Source organism: Poromitra crassiceps (assembly GCF_964638095.1).
Source record: "Poromitra crassiceps genome assembly, chromosome: 11".
In the NCBI taxonomy this organism is placed as follows: domain Eukaryota; kingdom Metazoa; phylum Chordata; class Actinopteri; order Beryciformes; family Melamphaidae; genus Poromitra; species Poromitra crassiceps.
The window spans coordinates 1,846,316-1,864,455 of NC_139643.1; the positions used below are offsets into that span (position 1 = coordinate 1,846,316).

Here is an 18,140-nt window from a genome sequence, read left to right on the forward strand (position 1 = left end):
CTTGTGGAGACTTGGATTACGCCAGGTGAGCAGAATGGAGGCTTTTATTATGTGTCAAAGTTTGTCACAATTCACTTCAATTGTTTAGGAGAATTCTGCAACGGTGTTCTGCTGCGAAACTCCATCGACATGGGGGTGAGTAGATAATGAGTTTTCATTCTTGGGTGAACACCGCAAAAACTAGGGCGACAGATGCCCAGACATGGCCGAAGCTGAATAATCGGCTGTATGTGTTCCCGGCTTTAGAACTGATTGAAGAGGCTTCTGGATGACTCCAGTCCACTGACAGAACTGCGGCAGAGAGCAGAGAGGAGAAGAAGACCTCTTCCTCTGCTTGGAAAAACACAACGCCCACTGTCAGGAAGTGATGGCAATGTGGAGTTAAAACAAACACACGCTTCTTACAGGGCAGAAGGGAAACTTAAACTACTTTTAGACATGAACTCTGGACTATGTCCGAATCAGATCCGGACATTCGCTGGAGTTGTCCTTTCAGACAGCAGGAAGTGTTTCCTGTCATTTGTTTTCACACATGAGGAAATCCTCCATGTGGATGGGGCGGGGGCGGGGCCAGGCGCGGACTGCATATTCGGGCACGTCGGGCAAATGCCCGGTGGCCTGGCCTGAGAAAAAAAATAAAAAAAAATAAAAAAAAATTGGTGCCCGCAGTCAGGCCACTCACTGAACAGCAGGCCAGGTGCCGCCTACTGGTTTACTAGTGGTTTTATTACTTTATTCAGGCTTAAAGTGGGTGCATCTCATTGTAAAGTTGGACTCGGCCCAAATTGGGCTTCAAACGGCTTCAAATTGGGCTTCAAACGGCCCAAATCTGGCTTCAAATGACCCAAATTGGGCTTCAAACGGCCCTTCGGACACCGGCACGCGCGTTGGCCCGTATCGGCCTGGCCTGCTTGGTATCTAATGCCCGGCCTGAATTATGATCCCAGTCCGCCCCTGGGCAGGGCCATGACGTAGTAGACAGTATGTGCTTCAGGAATCACAGTGTTTTTGCGAGACAGACTTTTAACACATTCACTGCCAGCCGTTTTTTCAATACTGTAGGTAGGTTCTGCCAAGGTTTTTTTTTGAGGATTCTGGCTCATCTTTCAAGAGCCGAGGATTCTTTTCTGCTAAGATTTTGTGAACACAAGTGATCTCAAAAGAACTAATAGAATGTGTGCTTTCTCTGTCTAAAAGAGTTAGTTTGTAGAGTTAGTAGTTATGTAGGCATTAGCAGTAGAATACAGCATGGTTTCAGCGTCTGAAAATTTATTTTGAGATAAATGGCTTTTTGTGAAATTCGATGGAACAGTCACTTTAACCATTTATTTTTGGCGTAAGACGTCAGACATCTAAACAATAGTTTTGAACAGTAATTTCCTCCATAGCAGCAGGAAACCCCCCTCTCCTTCAAACTCCTCCCTCCGTGGGTGTGTCTCTGGTGGCTTTGCAGCGTTTGTCACAAGCGAGGCTCTGCCTGGCTGCTGGCGGCTGCTCTTTGGGCGAGTCTGCATGAGTCGTTTCGGTTGTGAGCTCAGCTGCAATGAAGCTGCGTGCGATTGTGGGCTTTCTGCGGGTGTTTCAAAGTGTGTTGCACGCATAATCTATTATGCAAATTTGCAATCCCCCACCGCCAGCTCCCAGCGCGATAATGCGCGAAAGCGAAAGCGTTTTCGCCAATCCATTTTACAGTATGAGAGAATGGTTTCCTCACGCGTTCCCCTGCAGTTTTGGCTCGGCTTTTTCTAGTCTGGAGAGCACTGTCGCCACTTAGTGGGTCGGTGGAATGGGTTGTACACGTTCGGTGGCTCCAATATTTTTATAGGAGACGTGGGGGGCGTTGATCCACGTCCCACCGTCAATGGCAGTGAACGTGTTAATTACATTTTTCAATGTAGACTACATCAGAGATATTTTTTCAGAAAGCAATTGTTCAATCCATGGAAAAAGCTTCAATGCATTGTTCTGGCGATAGGGTTAGAGAAACAGGTTAGAAAACGTGGGGTGGCGATGTGCCAAAAAACGAGCCGTTTGCAATGTATCAAAAGAATTGCTCGCAAAATAGTGGTTGCGGTAAGTGGTTGCTGAAAAAGACAATTTTACAGCCAGGTTCTCAGCATATCTGACCCGTTTTAAATTAATTTCAACCCCACAAAAAATATTCGTTGCATTTTCATGATACAAGCCAGACCGGGGGGGAAATAAACCATTCAACTTTTAATTGGCATTTTCTTTTCCAAATAATCCAGCCACGTACCCTAAGTATCCATTCAGGAAATTAAATCGCACGGGAACATTAATAGTTTGTAAAAGTGGCATTTAACAATATACAATAAACAGAAGTAATCCCAACGTCCCAACGTAGGATTCATAGGAGGTGAATTGCAGTCTTTCTGACTGAGACTCATCGCCTGTAATGTTAGCATTAGCAGCTGCTAATGTTAGCTCAGTTAAACAAGCTGGTCAGCACTTCAGACAATACAGTATTGTGCCACAAGCAGACTTACCAAATATTTCCAATACACAGGGGCGTGGCCAGGGATTTTGGGCCCCATGAAAGGATACCATATCGGGCCCACTGATGCCGCTGTCCGTAAAAAAAAGGAAAATTTTGGCCATTTGAAGGCCGATTTGGAGGAATATCTCATTTTAAATTAATATTCAGATTAGACTATTGTAATGTAATTATTTGCCCTTTCTCACTCACCTCCATATCATCTATACCAGCTCTCCTTGCCCTGTTGAATCATCATGCTCTCTGTTTCTCTCTCCCCCTTTGCTCTGAATACCCCAGAGTGAACAAAGAAATACTATCAGTAAACTAATGACTTAGAAAGAATATTGATACACATACATATGGAGTCCAACAGGAGTCTGTTATTATAGACTGTTGTAGGCCAGGGACAACTGATTTAGTATGAATGGCTTGCAAAAAAAATCCCTGCATACTTATTTTTCGTTCTCAGGCTTTCATATATTTCTGCTTACTTGTAAAGTGGAAAGCCCTCCTTCTTATGAACAAAATAAGGTATAGCACTCCATGGTTTTGTAGAAATGTGATTATCTAAACAGCTGTTCTAATCATTCTGATTGTGATTCCATATAGCGCAAACGTTACATGCGGCCGGGAAACCGCATCAAACTATTTAGAAATACTCGGGCGGGGGAGGGGGTGCCTATCTAAAATACCTTAATGTCAATGTCAACTTTGACCATTTCATTTGTTTAATTGGCTCTCTTGCCTTATTTAGACATGATGATGCTGCTGCTGCCATGATCTCACTCACTACGCATTTCTGATGGTGGTTTGGGGACGGACTTGAGGCAGGACTGAACCATTTTATGAAAATCAAAGGGGGAGGAGGGTGGATGATTTTGTTTGCCAAAATACAATAAAAATAAAAATAAACCATTAGTTTTATTAGTACATTGTGAATAAAATATTATATTAATGACGATAGGTTAATAATTTAATACTGCAAAAAATTCCAGAGTCTTAAATTTTTTTAGGGCCCCTGTCAGGGCCCCTGTCAGCCAAGGGCCCTTGGAATCGTCCACAGTTTCCTATACAATACTACACCACTGCCAATACATGTCCAGTATAATCCACACTGCCTTTATGATCACTGTTCCGCTGACAGAAATGCACTTTCACAACGTCCAAACTAACATTAACTTCTTCACCGGGACTTCCACTTTCCCCATTGTCGTTATGGAAACCAGACAAGACAGTGTCTCTAGTCTAACACGTTGACTCCGCGGCTGAGTTTTGAATGTTTACGTTGTGCAGTAGGCTATGCATACTTGAAACATGTTGGCTATGTAGAGAAACAAAGTGTTTCTGTCTTGACAAAACTGTTTGACAGAGGGTAAAGTAGCCTGCAAATCTCTCCTCTTGCCTCTGTCTGCCTAGTTACCAGACTGACTTCCGCCAACAATAACCACACTGCCTGCGTCGCGTCATGCACGAGATTACCGTAAGTGACTGAATTCAGTCTGAGCGCAACACTAAAACATACATGGCTCTACATTCTTCTCAAGCACTGCCTGCCCGCGTTTAGGTAATTTTTACCTGTTAAACAAGCTTTTTGTGGGTAGCCCGTGGGTACCCGACCGGTTGCAGGACTCTGCTCTGCCTTTAAAACTGAGCCTCTGAAAGTACATTCCCAAATATCGCAATATTTCCCAAGCCTACTCCTCAGGGTTAATGTGTATTATGTAAAAAGTATGTATGCGGTTGTTATACGCATGGTTAATTTGAAAAATGTAGCTAAGCTTGGTTAAGGTTAGGGTTATGGCTTGAGTTACGGTTAAAAATGGAACACGATGCGAGTCGGGCTACTGCTCCACCAATCCCAGCTCTTCACCTTTACTTGTCAGCGAGCTAAATAATATCATCAGACTGTCGTTAGGTTAAAGACCACCAGACGCTGCTACTTCCTGGTTACAACTCCTGACTCCTGCACGTACTCACATGACCACAAGAGGTCGCACTCATAAACATCAGTCGGTTCAACCACCTTGAAAATGTTGTCGACTATGTTGTCGTTTTCCTTGTGAGGACGGGCTCCATAGTCAGCTGATCACAGAGCAGAGGACCTCCAACATGGCTGCCGGGGGGGGGGGGTGACATCATGTGAAAGACATCTGTGTGTGTGTGTGTGTGTGTGTGTGTGTGTGTGTGTGTGTGTGTGTAATGTTCTTTATAGAGCTCAGACCTGGTGCTTTACAGCCCAGCCACAAAGACTCTGAGTGAGGTCAGACCTAGCAGGGAGCCCTGCTGTGTGTGTGTGTGTGTGTGTGTGTGTGTGTGTGTGTGTGTGTGTGTGTGTGTGTGTGTGTGTGTGTGTGTGTGTGTGTGCGTGCGTGTGTGGCGTCTCTGTATATTGTTGCAGTGGCACAATAGAACAAACAGAAAAACCAAAAATACAGAGAGAGGAAGGTGGGGGGACTCTGGGGACACACTTCCTCTGAGTGTGTGTGTGTGTGTAACATAGGTTCATTGTATGCCCAGTGGTATTACGCAATGACCCAGACAGGACTTTTACACACACACGCACACGCACACGCACAGGCACAGGCACACGCACACACACACACACACACCTACACACACACACACACACACACACACACACACACACACACACACACACACACACACACACACACACACACACACACACACACACACACACACACACACACACACACACACACACACACACACACACACAGGAGGTGGGCAGGAATTAGGCGTTGGCCACCTGGAGGTGAAAGGTCATGGCTAAACAGGAAGAGGAAGTGAGAGCAGTCTGTACGGGACGTCCTTTAAGCAGAGGGTCACAGGCCCAGGCTCCAAACAGGATCATTTTCACCATAGACCCTATAAATAATAAATATGGACGCCACCCATTGGTTTTTGGAGCCGTGTTTTGAAGCCTTCAGGTTGGCATTCTTACCGTCGCCATCTTGGTTATTTGGAGCCTGAAGTGATGTGAATTTGGACGAGAAGAGCAGCAGCGCCACCTCCGAGCTGCACGATCACTGGACAGGTAGTCTGGCTGCACGGAAACAGGCTACTGGGATAAGCCCTCCCCTGCTCTACAGCTGCTCCCGATTGGAGCGACTGTTACAGTCGTGGCCGGATGTCCGCTCCCGGCTTATTACAAGCTCTGTCATTGGCCATGTCAATCAGAGCGGCTTCCGCTCCCTCCTCCCTGTGTGTCGCTGTAAACAGTGCCCTGCCGCCTCAGTGAAAACAACAACGCTAACTAGCTAGCAAGCTAACGGCAGAAACCTACACGCTGAAAATGGCAAGTTGGATTGTTGGAAACTATTTTCCAAGGGCACTGCTGCAAGCGCCGCCCATCGCAATCCCACAATGGAGACCTGCGCCGCCAGACTCTTCTCACGGTAGGGAGGGGAGGCTGGCCAGCGAGACTACTGGACAGGTGACCTGTCAATCACACCCCAAAGCATAGTGGGACCACAATCTATCTATATATCTATCTATCTATCTATCTATCTATCTATCTATCTATCTATCTATCTATCTATCTATCTATCTATCTATCTATTTATCTCTATACATTTGGCAATTTGGACTCTGTTTGTTGGTCTGTCTGTCTGTCTGTCCGTTTGTTTCAAGAATTTTGTGCCGGCCACAGCTATGCCGTTTTACACGCAATCGGGCCGAAACGTTCAGGGGGTGTAAAGAGCACCCGTGCGGGTGCCCTCACGGAGCCCGATTTTTTATTATGGCAGATTAATTGCTCTAATTGCCTTAAGGCTGATTGCCCAAAGGCTGAGGCTATAGTTCAGTGATGATGTCACTGATGACATCACAGTGATGTCATCAATGATGATGTCATCAGTGATGACACGCAGCGAGGCCGCGCAGCGGCTGAGCTGCGTATGCGAGCTGCAGGGACAGGCATTAAACATGCTGTGAATACCACATGAGGGGGTCATATTCACAGTAAACCCAACCCTCAGGTGAATGGTCCATTAACCACCCGCACCCCCTAGTACAATGTCTGTGTCGCTCACAGAGTGGCCATGTTTGAAACCTAGTATAATGTCTGTGTCGCTCACAGAGCGGCCATGTTTGAAACCTAGTATAATGTCTGTGTCGCTCACAGAGCAGCCATGTTTGAAACCTAGTAAATGTCTGTGTCACTCACAGAGTGGCCATGTTTGAAACCTAGTATAATGTCTGTGTCGCTCACAGAGCAGCCATGTTTGAAACCTAGTAAATGTCTGTGTCGCTCACAGAGCAGCCATGTTTGAAACCTAGTAAATGTCTGTGTCGCTCACAGAGTGGCCATGTTTGAAACCTAGTAAATGTCTGTGTCGCTCACAGAGCAGCCATGTTTGAAACCTAGTAAATGTCTGTGTCGCTCACAGAGCAGCCATGTTTGAAACCTAGTAAATGTCTGTGTCGCTCACAGAGTGGCCATGTTTGAAAACTATAGACCAAATCAGCGGGATGTTTACATTTACTTCCGGGTACCCCTGGGTCCACACATTATAATGGCGGTGAACGGCACAAACTGACGTGTTGAAGACAAAAACAGACAAAGAAGACAAAAATGGTTCGTCCGTGTTGTGTTGTTGTTTAATATCATTCATAACAACACTTTCACTAACGTTAGTGGAGACCAGACTAGCTTATTTACCTGTTGGACCAGACCAGAGTAGACTTGACGCTAAATTAAATTAACGTGGCGTCGGTAGCTCTGTCTGTAACATTAACGAGTCTGCTCTCGCCGAGAAGAGCCTGGTGACGCGAGGTTACGAGTCTGCAAAAAAACAGCGAGTTTGACAGACAAACAAACATTATTAGCTAGCTAACACTACATAAAACAAACACAGAAGAAAGGCTAGATACGTCGGACAAGCATGTTTACCAACCGTTTAACCATTTAAATTGAAAGTAGTCGGCCGAAAACAACGAGAGGGTTTGACAGCATTTATTTGACAACACGCACATTTAAACCTGCCGCCTTCCCCAAGTGGTACCCGGAAGTAAATTTGTTTACATGGTGACGTCACGGTGATTTGGTCTATAGTTTAATGTCCAGACCGACAAGTGGGCATGTTGATGGCTTTGGGATGGTAAATGACACTTCATGTTCATTCATGTTCCCATGTGATTTAATTTCATGAATGGCTACATGGCCGGATTATTTGGAAGAGAAAACGCCTTGCTGAGTAAACAACCTCCCTGTCTGTCTGTTTGACGCTTGAAAATGCAACAAGAAGATGATAGTGTTGCATTCGGCCAGGGGTGGCCAAACTATGTGCCATGGGGCAACTTTTTTCTTGTTATTGTTCAATAAACAAAATCTGGCAATAACAATCATTGCAGTATACAAAAATTATAACTGGGCACTTACAAAATTGGATCAAACGAACAAATATAGAATTGAAACAAACTGCGGCCCGATGCATCTCTGAACAGGGCAAGTTGAAAGCAGATCCGGGGAGTTGCAGGGCGACTTGAGCGCTCAGAGCAGTTGATCTGTAGCATAGCATGGTAAACACCACTGATATTTATCTGATTTTGAGATTATGGAGGATGCATTTGAATTCGATGGCCGCCCATATTTATTTGAGCTGGAATAACGTCAAATGGATTACAAACTGAGGAGCAATTAGATTTTTTTTCTGCCAGCGTTCAACCCTTCTGATCAATGCGTGCAGCTTCTAAGCAGTATAGGCCTATTGGAGGAATGTTTTTGTTTAGTGTGCTGGAGGATTCAACTTGTGTTTTCGTTTTGCTAATGTGTTTTTTCATGCTTGCAGATGTAAAAATAAATGCTTTCTAATGAAAAAATAAAGCATTTGTTGTATGGTAATTGTTTAATTGTTTACAACGCATTTTAATCTTCTCGGTTAACCGATTAATGATCGGTTAATGAGGGTTGGTTGTTGAAAAAAATAATTTTCAACATCCCTAATGTCTACTGTTACTTAAGTACAGGCTTAACATTCAGGGTAATTACCATGAAAGAAACAGTAACACAGAAAAAAGAAAAAAGTACTACCCACCTGTGTCTAGTTAATTTGACCATTCATAACAACTGTACGGCAGGTGGATTTTTACATAACTCGCCCGTTTAGAGTCAAATATACGATAGAAAAGACGATGTTTTGTGTGTGATTGACTCGCCTGTCCAGTGATGTCGCAACTTGCTGATCACGGACCAGAGCTGCGGCTCACGCTGTGTGAAAACCAAGATGGCGACGGCCACACTATGCTTCAAAACAGGAGTCCACAAACCAGTGGGTGACATCACGGGAGCTGTCCATGCTTTTTTCACGGTCTATGGTTAGTACTATGAACTACGCAGCCACCATCTCCAGTGTGTGTGTGTGTGTGTGTGTGTGTGAGAGAGAGAGAGAGAGAGAGAGAGAGAGAGAGAGTGTCTGTGTGTATGTGTATGTGTGTGTGAGTGTGTGTGTATGTGTGTGTGTGTGTGTGTGTGTGTGTGTGTGTGTGTGTGTCTCACCGGCGGGGGCTTGGCCACCACGCAGCAGCCCATCTTGTGCCAGAAGTCGCTCATGCCGACACTCCTCCCCCTGTCCTCGAGGCCCTGCCCCCTCTCCCGCGCCTGCCCACTGTGTCGCGCTGCCCTGCAGGCAGGGGGAGGAGCTGTGAAGTCCTGGGGCATCCAGACAGCCGGAGAAAATACACACACACACACACACACACACACACACACACACACACACACACACACACACACACACACACACACACACACACACACAGACACAGACACACACACACACACACACACCTGAAAACACCACAATATATCCTGCAGAGATGGGAAAAGTACACACATTAATCACTTAAGCAGAAGTACAGTTACTTGGGTAAAAAAAGTAGAAGTACTGATTCAACTTATTTACTTAAATAAATGTTTAAAAAAATTACACTGAAATGTAATAAAGTATAAAAGTAAAATGATTTTTAAGACTATTAAACTTAAAAGATCCCCCAAACATGTTTTAAGATGTTTACGGACTATACTTTGATGAATAATTTGTGAGATGGTTTTTCCACAAAAAGGTGCACATAATGCGTGAAATGTGAAAGTACAGATACCTGGAAATCCTACTTAAATACAGTAACAAAGTATTTGTACTTAGTAACAAAGTATTTGTACTTAGTTGGGCAGTAACAAAGTATTTGTACTTAGTTACTGCCCATCTCTGGTCTGGAGCATTCAGGGTCAACAGAAAAATAATGAAATATAATAAACCTTGAAATATTAGAGGATTCCCTGAAGAGACAGAGGCCAGCTCTACTGATGTGCAGACGGCTCCTCTGTAGATGTCCAAACAACAGAAAAACAATAGAATCCAACTTCAGCCTCAACCTGCAGAGACACACAAGAAGCAAATTGAGTTTCTTTAAAAACAAATTAATCAATATCCTTTATTTAACCGGGTAAAAGTCTCATTGAGATTAAAATCTCTTTTCCAAGAGCGACCTGGCCAAGAAAGCAGCATAAACATTGTTATAACAAGAAACACAAACAATAGAAACAAACAATAGAAAGGCAAACAAATAGAAACACAAAGTAGAAATACCGCATCGCGGTAGTATGCCTCTGCCAACAAGTCAGCAGTCTACACCCATCTCTGTCCAGACTCATACAAGCACAAATACCTTGAATCCCACAGCACAATGGTGTGGCCATTCAGCCTTATGGCACTTTAGGCAATGTTTGGGAGTACCTCAACAGGTACTCCCAAGTATCTCTGATACACTCTGATATAACGTTTTCCCTCCATGTGGGGGGAAAGTGCCATGGCGGCCGTTTCCGGTTTATTTTTCCGGTCTGAACCAATCAATGGTCTGAACACAGCCAAAGAGTATAGTGAGACAAGAGGAGACGCTTTCCTTATTTTTTCAAATCAAGCAGAATGTCGTTTTCTGGTGGGGTTAGTCCCCCTTTTAGTGAATTGGTCCTCAGGAACCTAAGTCTCTGTATAACAGAGGTCATGTCCATCAACCACAATTGGAAAAAAGGTGAAGAGGAGGACTTCCACTCCTTCAGAATGAGTTTTTTGGCAACAGTTGTCCCCTGTGTCAGAGACTGTTGCACAGCTGGGAAGTTCAGAGAGGACTCAGAGCAGCCGAAGATGGCGAGTTCTGCCTCTGGCTGAACAGTTATTTTGTAGGCCTTAGGGCTACACCGCCTCCGGAACAGATGCGGTACGGCTCCGGTACGGCTGCGAACAGACACACACTCATGTAATCCGTCAGACGTATGCAGGATCCGACAAACATAGAACAGGTGCGTAATTTCTCCGCACTGCATCAATTAACATGGGCGAGAGTCGATCCCTCAGTTTTGCCGGATCTGCGACCCAGCCATAACACATCTGGGGCCGGTTGCACCAAGTGGTCTTAGCTATGCCTGGTCGTAACTCCTACGTCGGTCTTAGTTAAGACCAGTCTTTAGAGTGGATTTATGCCTGTTGCACCAACAGGGCTTACATCTGGTCTTAAAGGCCGGCTTTTCCGTGGGGGATATGAATATATATTAAATCTCACGCCCCTAAGGTTTTCGAATCCGTTGAAATTTTTGAAATTGGAGGTCCACTCCCAGAGATATCAACCGAAATCCACTCTGTGTGTGGGGGGGAGTGGTGGGGGGGAGGTGCGGGTGCGGGGACTCGAAATACTACATTTCCCACAATGCACTGGGCTCGCGTGGCCTTCGTTTCCATGCCCAACCCCTCAGGCATTTGGCTGATATCAAACTCCAGTAGGTGGCGGTAATGCAAATATATGTTTGCCAACCGCCATAAAACTCAAAGAAGAAGAAGAAGAAGGCTTCGACAATAAAACATATAGAGAAGAAGAAATAAATCGAAAATAAAATTGCCTCCAAATTGCACCAAATTTAAACCGAAGTATATATGTCGGGAGATGTCTTCATAAAAAAATTTTCATGCATTTTAACTCATTGAGTGCCAGCCACTTTTGGAGAACGGACGCTCCCAGTGCCAGAGTTTCAGAGCGTTTTCAGTGATTTCTCGAGGCCCACAGAATATTGTGTGATATTACTATGTAAACACCGAACACGCAAAAAGAACAAGGAGACTCTATTGTATCATCAGCAAAAAAAAGTTTATTGATACCATTTTCCGTTCTTTAGTTATCAGCCGGAGAAGATAGGTCAAAAACAGCAAAAATATGCTTTTCTATCAGGAAGCTGAGATATTCAGCCTTTTGTGAAATGCATTATTTCAAGCACATTCACTGACTCTAGCTAATATTTTCTGATGATGTGACCTGGTTTAGTTCTGTGGTGCATGCGTGCCCCACCCCCCTGTCCCCCCCTCTCCCCGCCTCTCCCCGAGTCAGCTGCAAACTCCTCCCCACACGCACAAAGTCTATTCGGAGCCTCTGTTTTTGCGCCGCGCGGCTCCTGGCAGCTCACAGCAGCAACAAGGAAATGCCCAACGCGACTGCAGGTAAGGTTTGGCCCTTCGGCGTTGGGTGCTGCCTTTCTGGTGGGTAATGTGTTGAGAAACTATATGCAGACAGACAGACAGGCAGAGGAGCTGCAGTTGTGTGCGCGGAATGATTGCTGTTGGCAAGCAGCCCAGAGCCATCTACATGATGGCTCTGGGCTGCAGCATGAGCGCGGTTTGTCTTTGATCACGGCTTTGTCAGGCTGTATTCCTGACACTTCTGTCATCTGGAGAGCACTGTCGCCACCTAATGGCTCGGTAAAATAGGTTATAGACATTCAACATGTCCCAAAATTTTACAGGACATAGATCTGGCTTTGATGGACCCCCCCCCCCCCCCCCGTCAAAAAACGCAATTGACGAACATGTTCGTCCTTGGCACTCTACGTTACTAAACCAAATGACGAACATGTTCGTCCATGGCACTCAATGAGTTAAGGCATTTTCGTAGGAGTTACGCGCATCTGATGTTGTAACTATTTTCTGTAAAAATGTGTAAAAACGGGTACATTGCTCAGCGTTGATTTCGTTACTTCAAGCCACCTACTACTAGATGTAAAATTTGACGAGCTTTCCAATGCCGCCAGTCCCGTGTCGGTACGTGCTTCCGTTCCCGAGATCGGTCTCTTTGCAAGGAACTATGGAAAGCTAATATTAGCTACAGCAGGCTAGGCGGTTGAAAAAGATGGCTGCCTTTTTGTTTTTGGTCAAGGCCTCTGAAGGGGCGTGGAGGACCTCTAGAGGCGGGACCATGGCCAACAACAGTTGTAGTTCATAGGTGCACGACTTCCGCAAGGCGGGGATTGTCGCTCTGACGCGTTTTGCGTCAGAGCGACATGGAAATAATGTGATAGATGCTTGATAGGCATGGCAGTGAATAACCAATTTCAAAAATTTCAACGGATTCGAAAACCTTAGGGGCGTGAGATTTAATATATATTCATATTCCCCACGGGAAAGCCGTCCTTTAACTACGCCGGTCGTAGCAATGCGCGTCCATGTGAATTGCCAGGGAATGCCCCCTGATTGGATGATGTTGCAAAAATGTGCCTCGCGACCTGCTTGGAGCGTCACTGTGCCACTACGCTCTATCAGCCACTACTGTATGTGCATCACTACACCCTCCCTCCTCCCACCCTCCCTCGCTCCGGGGGAAAAATGGCGGCGATTGAGTGCCAGACAGTCTGAATGAAATTGAATGTAACGTTCCCAATTCTATGTATTAAATTCTAAAAAACTAACGTCAACATTTGGGAAGGCTAAGCCACACAACTAGTTCGTTATAATTTAACTTCATGCTTCAAAGGCGACTTTACGATGATGAGGACGAGTCTCCGCTGATAGACACGGAGATCTCTGTTACAGGCAGGCACCCTTACCCTTAGACTCTTACGCCTCCTGCTGACCAGGCGTAAGAGTTACGCCTGGGCGTAGTGAAAAGAAGGCTTAAGCCCTCTTGGTGCAACCAGCGTAGCTGTTAGGTCGTAAAGTTACGACCGGCGTAGCTTAAGAACAGTCTAAGACCACTTGGTGCAACCGGCCCCTGGTGTACATTGCCTGTTAGAGTTAGGGATGTCAATTTTCGGTTAATTTCACTTTCGATTAACCGACGCTAATAATCGATTAACCTATCGGTTAATTCATAATTTTTTAATATTAAAAAAAAAAAAAAAAAAAAAAAAAAAAATTTTTTTTTTTTGTCTATTTACTCAATGAGCTCATGCCCAAACAAGGCGTGTCTATTTAGATGCTGAAATGTTAATGCTTTTTGTGTTAGAATTTCTAACACAAAAAGCATTAACAAGCATTAACAAAAAGCATCAACATTTCAACACAAATTCTTTTTGTGTTAGAATTTCTAACACAAAAAGCATTAACATTTCAGCATCTAAATAGACACGCCTTGTTTGGGCATGAGCTCATTGAGTAAATAGACCAAAAAATTTTTTTTTTTTTTTTTTCATATTAACTGATAGACCGACAGCAATAACCGAACAACGACGTTAGCGACGGTTAATCGCTTAACGGTTAACCGTTGACATCCCTAGTTAGAGTACTCAAATATTTTGGCCCAGAATTCCGTCAGTGAAGGGCAGAACCAGAAGGCATGAGACAGAGTGCCCTCTGACACCTGACACCTGTCACACAGTGGTGAGACAGAAGGTAAGATCCTGTGTAGTTTATGCTTGGAATAGTGAAGACGGTGAGCAACATTAAATTGGATCAGCTGGTGTCTGCTATTAACTGAGCAGAGCTGTACCACTGACAGACTCCTTTCCCATATGTCAGATAAATCAATACCAAGTTCCCCCTGCCACGCTTCTCTAATCCTCTCAGTAGAGGCTGTGTGTCAGGGTCCTGACCTCTACTCCCTAGGCTGCTAGGCCAAAGTCTCCTGCCAAAGGCTCCTGCCAAGGGGTTCCTGCTTGAGTCCCAGCTGTGGCTGGTTCAATCACCAACGGCTGCTACACATTGACTCTAATTAGTTTGCTTGGTATTTAAGCCTGTGTGCCACACTCAGTGGCTGTTAGATTATTGTGCCTCGTGTCTGTGGTGCTCTGTACTTGTGTTACTCTCAGTAAAACTTACTTTTTGGACTTTCAACTTGTCTCCGGTGTGTTCTGCATTTGGGTCCTCGCAAAATCTGTGACACTGTGTTGCAGTTGTCAAACAGACATACAAACCTAGAGACAAGATGCTTGGAGTGAGGAGGGCTCAGCAATACATCGAAAAAAGCATGTTCATTTGGGAGCTCTTCAAAGGTGTGAATCTTGGATCGAACATAATTTCTGATTTGCAGGAATCTGAGCCAGTTCGTGCTAGGCAACTCAAACTTATAGGTGTGATTTTTTTTAACATGGGGTTGTATGAGGTACTTATCAATCGTCAGTGACCTACCCAGAGTAGAATGCATCCAGCGCACACACACACACACACACACACACACACACACACACACACACACACACACACACACACACACACACACCCAGTTAGGAGCAGCTCTGACAGGAAAACAGAGCTCTCTGCTTCTGTGAATGGGGGTCATGAGCAAAAACTTATTTAGCCACCTAAAACAAAAACAAGGCTCACCTAAACAAATCAATGTCAGTGTACATACACATACAGTATATTTCAACAATTGTCAGTGCTTTACTTTACTGTCAAACAACCCTTTTATTTGGCATTAACCATAGTAACTGTGAGTGTGCTGGATGCATTCTACTGTGGGTAGGCGAGTGACAATCAATTCAACCACAAAAAAAATCTAACTATCCCTTTAAAACCAAGTCTTAACCTTCAAACAGGCCTTTGAAGGTTTGTGATAAAGTGAGGACTTTCCTCAAATGTCCTCACTTCACTTCCCTGTCTATAACATCATATTGGTCCTTACTAAGATAGACTAAGATGTAGCTGTACAAGCATGCACACACACACACACACACACACACACACACACACACACACACACACACACACACACACACACACACAGTGTTAGTTACATGAGAACCAAAACTCTTTCACACACGTCAACACAGCAAACACATTAAGATGACTAAACACTGGGTGTGGTCCAACTAGTACTAGACACACGCGTGCGCGCAGACATGGGAAAACACGTGCGCACTGACACACACGCGCACAAACACCCACACCCCCCACACACACACAAACCCACACTCAAAAAGCAGACCTTGCTTCACAAAAAGTGGATTATAAATAAATGTAGGCTAACATCACACAGATACGAACACACACACACACACACGCATGCATGTGCACACACACACACACACACACACAGCCTGTTTTTTGTTTTTAGTTCTGTGATGCTTGTAAAGTTACAATTAACTCATTGAATGCCATGGACGTCCTTCGACGTCCAATTAAATAGTGACGTAGAATGCCACGGACGTCCTTCGACGTCCAATGCGTTTTTTGACGGTGGGACGTCGATCAAAGCCTTCCGCAGCTCCTGTACAACTATAGTAGCTATTGGAGGTGTATAACCTATTTTACGGACTCATTAGGTGGCGACAGTGCTTGCTCGGTGCAGTCCAGATTAGAGACAGGTCCGAGAAACAGCCTAAAAGCCGTGGATCAAAGACAAACCGATACATGCTCCCAGAGCCATTTGCTCTGTCGCGGGAGCTGACATTGGCTCCGAACAGGAGTCAATCCGCGCTCACAACTGAGCCCCTCTGTCCCTGTCTGTCTGTCTGTCTGTCTGTATAGTTTCCCCACCCGATTAGCAGACAGGAAAGCAGCCCCTGACGCCAAACCATTCAGCAATCCGGGTTGGCTCTTCCCTGCTGTGGCGCTGAGAGCCGACAGCAGCACACAAACGCACTCCGAAAATATAATGGTTGCGTGAGGCTGTGTGCAGTGTGGGGAGGAGTTTACGGGGGGAGGGGGGGAGGGGGGTGGTGCCGGGTGGTGCACGCAGGGCATCACACAACAACTACGTCACTACATCAGAAAATATTATCTTCAGACTCAGTGAATGTGCTTGAAATGCTGCATTTCACAAAAGGCGGATTATCTCAGCTAATAATTTGAAAAGCCTGAAAACGCTGAAAACAACCTATCTTCTCCGGCTCATAACTAAAGAACGGAAAATGGTATCAATAAACTTTTTTTTGCTGATGATACAATAGAGCCAGCTCGTTCTTGTGCGTGTTCGGTGTTTACATAGTAATATCACACAATATTCTGTGGGCCTCGAGAAATCACTGAAAACGCTCTGAAAACTCTGGCACTGGGAGCATCCGTTCTCCAAAAGTGGCTGGCACTGAATGAGTTAAAGAGTGGCACTATTCTGAGAGAGAGAGAGAGAGAGAGAGAGAGAGAGAGAGGCCACCAGCCAATCACATCTGTTTTTACAGAGAGAGGGCACCAGCCAATCATATCTGTTCTTTCAGAGAGAGAGAGAGAGAGGCCCCCAGCCAATCAGATCCATTATTTTAGAGTGTGCGGGTAAACATTTCAAGCAGTGGCATTGATGCGAATCACTGAACTAAATGGACAAAGCCATCCACTATTTTTTGGTCTCACGTTTTGCAGCAAGTGTTATCTTGGGGTCCTTACGCAGCTCACGTGAGATGGGGGTTTTCCAGAGCCGCAGCTCCACCATTGGTCTGTAATCATCGGCAAGCTGCGCGATCACCGGACAGGCAACCCGTCAATCACCCCATTTTCTATCGTCCATTTTACTCCAAACGGCCGAGTTATATGAAACATTACTCCCCTACAGTTTGATATGAAAAGGTGAAATTAGCTATATAAACCAAGATCGTGTTTCGGTCCAGGCTGTTCTTATTCACTGTTACAAAGTGGGGCATTGTAACATGGGGGTGAATGGGAACGTTGTCACTTCCGGGCCCTGCCTCAAGTGGCCATTTGAGGAACTACAGCTTTCAGGATTACTGTACTTCCACGTCTTTGAAAACCCGAGAGCTTGCCCACTGGTGCGAATGCAGGATGATCCGCTGATGTGGGAGTAAGTAACTTTATGGTCACTGTACAACTACAATGAAAATACGTTTGGAGCAGTCCTCCAGATGCCAATGAGAAAAACAAAAAGCCCAGTACACCCATATGCATGACAGACACAAAAACAACCCCACTACTCACACAATTTATGCACAAATTACGGACATATTTGCACCGTCCATTCTATATTGCAAAGTCCATAGATCCTGATTGCACAGTTCATAATCCATGTAGCCTACCCTTCATAATTCATATTCACAGTCTATAGTACAGTTCACATCCCTTCAGTTCTTCTATATATTGCACAGTCCATGTTCCATATTGCATGGTTGGTTCGATTTACGTTTTTATTGCTCAGTGGTGGTGCTGTTATCAGGTGGGAGTGGGCGCTGTGTGTTCAGCAGTGTGACAGTGCTGGGGTAGAAGCTGTTCCTCATCCTGGTGGTGCGAGCACGCAGGGCTCTGTAGCACTTGCCAGATGGCAGAAGGGTGAAGATGCTGTGGCCGGGGTGGGTCAGGTCCCTGCATATGTTGGCGGCCTTACGGGCGCTGATTGGCTAATGCTGTTGTCAGTCATGCACAACAGAAACAGCTGTGGCTAAAGCAGGTTGATGTTCCCGCACGGACTGGTTTATGTGATG

At 45.2% G+C, this 18,140-nt stretch overlaps 1 protein-coding gene across 3 annotated transcripts in view; it reads right to left on the reverse strand.

Annotated features, from left to right (window-relative positions):
* Positions 1-18,140, reverse strand: part of cdc42se1 (CDC42 small effector 1) — a 66,593-nt gene that overhangs the window by 20,381 nt on the left and 28,072 nt on the right. For 2 of the 3 annotated variants that reach the window (XR_014553185.1, XM_083646687.1), the window contains exons 2-3: positions 9,777-9,893; positions 9,018-9,329 (exon numbers count right to left, since the gene is read on the reverse strand). Coding sequence is in view for 2 of the 3 variants with exons in the window: in XM_083646687.1 (XP_083502813.1) it covers positions 9,018-9,179 (162 nt within the window). In the remaining variant the exon portion in view is untranslated. The remainder of the gene's footprint in view (positions 1-9,017; positions 9,330-9,776; positions 9,894-18,140) is intronic. The other variant, XM_083646688.1, reaches the window with a different exon arrangement.